Consider the following 6,387-nt stretch of genomic DNA (forward strand, 5'->3'; position numbering starts at 1 on the left):
GAACTCATACCACAGTTTCCACATCCCAGAAGGATGCACAAGGCTGCAGGCTATTTGAGGGAATGTCTGTGTGTATTTGTTGAATTTCAGTGCTCGAAACTTTCATTTACTGTCTGCCTTAAATTCGTCAGAGGTGGAAGACCAGCCTAGTAACAAGGACACCCTCAGAAGTGAAAGATGTGGCTAAGAGTTCCCACAGCTTCACCCTTGGCAAGTGAGCAAGAAGGCAAAAACAAAGCAGCAGCACCCCTCCCATGTTAGATTCAGAGAGACATGTTGGGAATGTTCAGATCAAGAGAAAAAAAAAAAGTGAGAAATACCTGTGTTATGGATTCTGGTGGAGTTTACATGGTGACAGTGCTCAACAGAGACAAGGCTGAGGTGTCCCCGTGTCTGGGGGAAATTGCAGGGGAAAATGTGAACACCTTCAGGTGAGTTGATGTTTTGATGACTTAAGCACCATTTAATTCTGATTTTTTAAAAGCCTGTAAATGGTTTTCTTCCACTCTCCTCCACAGGATCGCCTGTGAAATGATTTACAGTGGGCATGCATTTATATCAAGGCTCGCTCTACCCTCTTCTTCACTATCCACGTGCCCACACAGTATTCTCATTCTCTTGCAAGGCTAACAAACCATCAGGTTTTACCTGATGATGACAAGAGCTGAACTCAACCGAAATTTCTCAACTGTGTTCTCATCACGTCAATCAGTTTATATGGGTGTCCCTCTGCATCTCATCTCACCTTGACCTGACTAGCCCCAAGCTTACCATGTTGGCATTTTTTTCTTTCTTATCACAGGATTTTCCCATTTTTTATGCCAGTCTTTGGTTTACTAACTTCGGGGAATCTGTATTTTCAACTCGGTTACATGAACTACATCACCTACAATCACCAGTGAAGAAAGGAATTGGGTTTTTTTTGTTCTGTGAAATATTACCAAGGTTGTGGGGAGGAAAGAGGAGGCCTGAAAAAGCCAAAAAGCAAAAGTATTACACAAGTTTATGATAAGAAGAAGTTAAGCAACTAAAATTACCAGAAGAGGGGAAGTCGAACTCTGCTAAGGCACCCCTATTGTATGAAGTACAGCAGAAGCTAAATTACTGCAAACAGTCGTGTTCCCTGCGTATAGCACAAAGATGTACCCAAAATTCACTGAATGTGTAGTCACATTTAAGCCAATTTAGTTTCTTAGTTCTGATAGTTTCACCATAGTTTAAAAACGGCAAAGTCTTTGCAGATTAATGTAAAAAATAAAGTTCTTACTGTTTGCTGCTTCTAAAGTGAAATTAATGTCAGCAAAAATGAGTGTTAAATCCTTAGAAAATTTTAATTACAACAGTTAGAAATAACTAAAAAAAAAAAATTTAAAAGGATGTACTCTTAAAGCCTGTTTGAACAATTCTTTGGGTCTATATGTTTCCTCCCCCAAATTAGTATGAGTAGATGAAAACCAAACATGAGTTCATGTTATTTTCCTGAAATATTTGTTTTTGGGAGGGAGGCATGGGAAAGAGCCCTAATGAATCTTTCCTGTAGTGTGCGTTAAAGGACAAGCCAGACAATTTTAAGATCCTGGGCTCATGAATTCAGATGTAATCCTTTATGTTATTACTATTTGATTTTTCAAAACTTATGATCATCCTGTGAATGCAGGACAATGACACGGCAAATCATTGGGAAGCATAATGGTGTCAAATTGAACACTGCTGGGCGTATTTTTTCATTCCCTACTTATGAACCATCTGTCTTTTAAAAGATCTGGAACCCAGTGGCAATGACCTAGGAATTATTTTCATACTTATTAATAAAGGAATTAAAGCTGATAGTTCTCATATGAAACAGTGGGGAGCTTTTCCCCGTGTTCTGGTGGCTTTTTTTTGTAACTCTTGGTCCTTATCGGGTTTACTTCCCCCATTCTTAATCTCATCAGCCGCATTTCCACTGCCGAGACTTTCAAAGGAACACCAAGTGCTGCAGATAAAATGATGAAGGTGTGAAAAGCTCCTGCTCAGAAGCTAAATCAGAATCACATGTCAACACAGGTCAGGCTCCGTCTCTGGCAGGATCATTGTTTTTAATGCAATTTACTAATTAAAAATGAGTACCAGATTACAGGAAAGTCTGGAATGAAGCGGCTTGCTAAAATAGTGTCTTAGTTCCTTGAACTGCCTGCACCAGAGTCTGCTTTTCATTAAACTGTAATTCATTTGAATATTGCTCGGCAATTATTAAAGGCTCTTCTGAAAAGAACAAACGCGGTTTATGTTTCATAATCAGCCCTCCGTGTTTAGCCTGGAGCTGCTTTTACTACAGATGGAAATCTGTAGTGGGGCTGCGGCAGGTGTATTTTATTCAGCAGATGTACTGTAAACGCATTACAGCAGATTAGCTGGATTTCTTCCTTTAAATGTACACTGCGAGATCCAACTTGCAAGCCAGCTGTTTCTTACCGGCCCCTTTAATCTTCCAGAGCCCGGCTTTGCCTCTTCTTTTTAGCAGCTATTTCTGTAACGGATCGGACGAGGGAGAGCGCCGCGATGAATTTTAATGCTTCCACCGGGGAATCCCTCCCGCCTCCTCTTTTTGGATGAGATCCGCGAGGAAAGACCCAGAACACAGCGAGGAGGAGGAGGAGAGGGACGGCGTAGCCGCGGTACTGGGGAAGGGGGAGCCGGGCGTGTAAGCAGGGAAGGTGGCGAGGGCGACGGCGCGGAGCCATGGGGGAGGAAGGACGGCCCGCGGCGTGTGTCGCTGCCTGACCGGGCGCGGCAGCAGCGGCAGCCGGAGCGCCGCGGCCCCGCCGCCCGCGGCCCCATGCGCCCGCCGGCATCCCCCGGGGCCGGCCGCGACGGGGACCGCGCCGAGGTGATCCCGCCGGGCCCCGGCGAGGGGCAGAGCCCGCGGACCGGGCGCTAGACCGCCTCGCCATCCGCCGAGAGGAGGAGCGCCGGGAGGGAGGGAGAGAGCTGGGCGGGCGGCCCCGGGCCGTGCGCTAGGCAGCGGCACAGCCGCCGCTGCCGCCGGCCGCCCCATGGATAAGGCGGGCTCGCTGCACACCTCGGTGCCCACCCCGCCGCCCCGGCTCTACCTGCCGCGCAACTTCAGCTGCAGCGCTTGCCTCTATGGCAGCCTGGCCGAGCAGTGCAGGGGGGGCTGCAGCCCCGACGGCGACGCCGCGCCCACGCCCGTGGTGCGGGAAGCGGCGGGCGAGAAGCCGCCGCCGCCGCCCCGCGGCCGGGAGCCCTCGCTGCCCGCCGTGCCGCCCAGCCCCACGCAGCGCCGCCGCGCCAAGTCGCTGCCCACGCCCGGCGACCGCAGCCTGCGGCCGGCGCTGCAGCAGAGCCCGTCTCGCCGCAAGACGGTGCGGTTCGCCGACTCCCTCGGCCTGGAGCTCACCTCCGTGCGCCACTTCTGCGAGGCCGACCTGCCGCAGGTGCCGCTGCCCGCCGCGCCGCCGCCGCGCACCGCCGACCTCTTCAAGACCAGGAAGCCGCCGGCGCTGGGCGACCTGGAGCCGGTGCTCTTCGGGCCGCCGCCGCCGCCGCTGGAGCCGCTCTTCCCGCCGCAGCCCGGCGCCAGCCCCGGCTTCGCGGAGCGGGTGCGGCAGCACAAGGTGAGGCTGGAGTGGGTGCGGGCCGAGCCGGCGGGGCTGCGCGGCGCCGTCCGCGTCCTCAACCTGGCCTACGAGAAGGCCGTGTCGGTGCGCTACACCCTCAACGGCTGGGCCAGCTGCGCCGAGGTGCCCGCCGCCTACCAGCCGGGCGGCCCGGCGGACGGCCTCACCGACCGCTTCGCCTTCCTCCTGCCCCTGGGCCCCGCCGCAGCCGCCGCCGAGGCCGCGCTGGAGTTCGCCGTCCGCTACCGCGTCGCCGGCGCCGAGTACTGGGACAACAACGAGGGCGCGAACTACCGGCTGCGGGGTCGGCAGCGCGGCCCGCCCGCCCCCGGCCCGCCGCAGGACCCCGACAGCACCGCCTGGATCCACTTCATCTGAGGCGGGGGGCGGCCGCCTCCGGAGGGAGCCGCCGCCTCAGCGCGGAGGGCGGGAGCGCGGAGCCCCGCGGGGCCGGCGGGCCGGTCCTGCCGCCGCTGAGGGCCCAGGGCTGTGGCGGGCGCCCGGCGGGGCCCCCGCACGGGAGGGCCCGGCACGCCCCGGCCTCGGCGGCCGCCCTGCCCGCCCGGGGGTCTGCGGCCCAGCGCAGGCCTCCTTTCCAGCCGCTTCTCTGTAGGTGGCTGGAAGGCATTTTCCTGAATTCTGTTTACGGATGGATCATTTCTGTTTCCTATTTCGCTACCGATGTCGAGGGGAAGCCTTCCAGGCTGTCACAGGGCTGTCGGCAGGGAGGCCGGGTGTGCGGCCGACGGGCGGTTTCCACCTCAATCTACCGGCTACCACCAAAGCCGCTGCCCAGCCAGGCTGCCATTTGCAGAGTTGGCTAGTCAGGACCAGGACCCGCCCGCGCACACGAACGCTCCCCGGTGCCGGAGGTCAGGGTCATCTGCTGTCGCCTCAACAGGGCGAGGCTGTGGAAACACGGAGGGCAGGGTCACAGGGCACCCATCCAGCCACACTGGTTGCCTGATGCTGCTTAAGCAAAGCCTGGCTCCGGCGAGGTGCTGGGTCCATGTTCAGAGCCTCTCTGACCCGCTCGTGTTGAGTGCCCTGCAGGGTTAAGGGCCTGCTCTCAGGGCAGGGTTGAGGGACAGATTACACCTCTGAACCCAAAAAGAGAAGAGTACGGGTGCCCCCAGGTGTAGCTGTGTTTCATCACGCTGTAAAAATGATTAATTGGTTTAAAGCGAAGACATATTCTCCTTAATTTTTGAACTGTGTTGGATGTGTTTAAGCATATTTGGAAAAGAAAAACAATGTCACATACTAATTGAAATGCAGCCCACTGAGAGATTTTATAAAGTAAGTGTTTTGTTTTAAAATTCACGTGGTATGTTGTTGTAAAGGTTTGTCAGGATGCGATGTTTGTTTCGATAGGATTGGTCCCGTAAAGCTGCTTGTGTTCAGGTCAGCAGGAAAGACATGGAATCGCACCAAAGGAACTAGAGATGGCAAGAGTTGAATCCATAATTTTAGTCTGCATCCCAAGCAACACTTTCAGTTTTATTTCTGTTAACAGTTTAATTGAATTTCTTACGCTAAGGTATCAGTGCAGGACCCTCCTTTCTGAAAAACAAAATGCTCCAACTTTTTCATAATAATTTCAGTAAGTGGCAGATTTTACAAAGCTGGCTAAATTTAGTCAAACAAATTGCAGAAAGTCATATCTTACCATATAAAATATATCAATAAAAATTACAGAGCATGCTGGCATCTGCTTTCAAAGGTATGTTTTAAATTATATTAGCAGTAAACATAGTATTTTCCTTTTTTGATTGGCTTTTTCAGGAGTTCAGCTGAGTACAGGTTGTGCTGGTGCCAAATCTGGGTGCTAATTTGCCAGGATTTAGGCGTGTCTGCGTTTGCAGGAAAGGGACCTCTACAAATATGGCTTCTGAGAGTGGTAAACCGATGTCAGTGTGATCTTCTGATTATGAAGGGCTGTAAGATCAGGCCTTTAATGTTTTGGATCTTCTGTAGCTTTTTTAGGAATGAAATGTGATTTTTTTTTTTTTTTTAACTGCATTTTTGTGTTCCTCGAAAGGATTAAGTGTCCCAAACAGCTTGAGTAATGTTCTCGTAGAACCTTTTGACCTTGGTGGCAATTGAGAGCACTTTCGTCTCTTGAGGGTCTGGTTCAGTCAGAATAATCAAACTTGCAAATTCGGGGGCGGGGGGGGGGAGGTCTGGAAACTTGATGGGAACAGAGTATTTAATTTAATTTCTCTAGATCACTGTTTATGATTTAATAGAAATAGTAGCAAGACTACTTTCTGTAGTATTGGTAACTTGGTTTTAATTTCCCAGTCAGTTTTCCAATCCCTGTGTTTTTAATAGAAACAGAATATAAAAAAAAAAGTACTGTCAACGTGTACCGAGTATTTCATATTTTAGCATATTAAGGCCCCGATCTTGTAATGAAGGAATCCTATATAGTGCTAGGACACATTTGTAAAGCTAGAATTGCAGAAGTAGTGTCTTAAAATGTTCACAATTGAAGCATAGTAAGTGGTGTATTTGATAAAGAAAGCCCAAGTGTCTTTTAGTTAAACTTATTTTTTTATAAGAGCCTTAATACTGGGGAGAAGGAAAAGGACTTGTCTCCATTTGAAAGCACTTTGAAATCTGGTGGAAATACAGCCAAACATCTTGTTATTTATGTGTTATAGCTTTCTAAAACACTTCTTGCTTGGCCTTTTTTACCCAAATAGTGAACCAATGACTGTTAGGTAGATTATTGAAAACACTTGGAGAAAAAAAAAATAGTTTC

General features: G+C 50.7%; 1 protein-coding gene across 2 annotated transcripts; it reads left to right on the plus strand.

Moving 5' to 3' along the window:
* The first annotated feature begins 2,646 nt into the window (after positions 1-2,646).
* LOC309594506 (protein phosphatase 1 regulatory subunit 3E-like) lies at positions 2,647-5,716 on the plus strand. Of its 2 annotated transcripts, XM_082320483.1 has the most exons (2): positions 2,647-3,617; positions 3,829-5,716. In XM_082320483.1, exons 1-2 carry the CDS (start codon positions 3,036-3,038, stop codon positions 4,231-4,233), a joined length of 987 nt encoding a protein of 328 aa, XP_082176609.1. In that variant the 5' UTR covers positions 2,647-3,035; the 3' UTR covers positions 4,234-5,716. The 2 variants fall into 2 exon arrangements, with proteins under 2 accessions (XP_082176609.1, XP_082176610.1); XM_082320484.1 differs by having other exon boundaries at positions 2,647-4,110.
* The last annotated feature ends 671 nt before the right edge of the window (positions 5,717-6,387 follow it).

The sequence above is a fragment of the Platalea leucorodia genome, assembly GCF_965183815.1.
Source record: "Platalea leucorodia genome assembly, chromosome: 8".
In the NCBI taxonomy this organism is placed as follows: domain Eukaryota; kingdom Metazoa; phylum Chordata; class Aves; order Pelecaniformes; family Threskiornithidae; genus Platalea; species Platalea leucorodia.

Bases quoted from the DNA above. Each gene is read 5' to 3' on its own strand.
- LOC309594506 (XM_082320483.1), top strand. From the start codon at position 3,036: ATGGATAAGGCGGGCTCGCTGCACACCTCGGTGCCCACCCCGCCGCCC. The intron at 3,618-3,828 runs GTGAGGCTGGAG...GCCCCGCCGCAG, and splicing joins AGCGGGTGCGGCAGCACAAG to CCGCCGCCGAGGCCGCGCTG.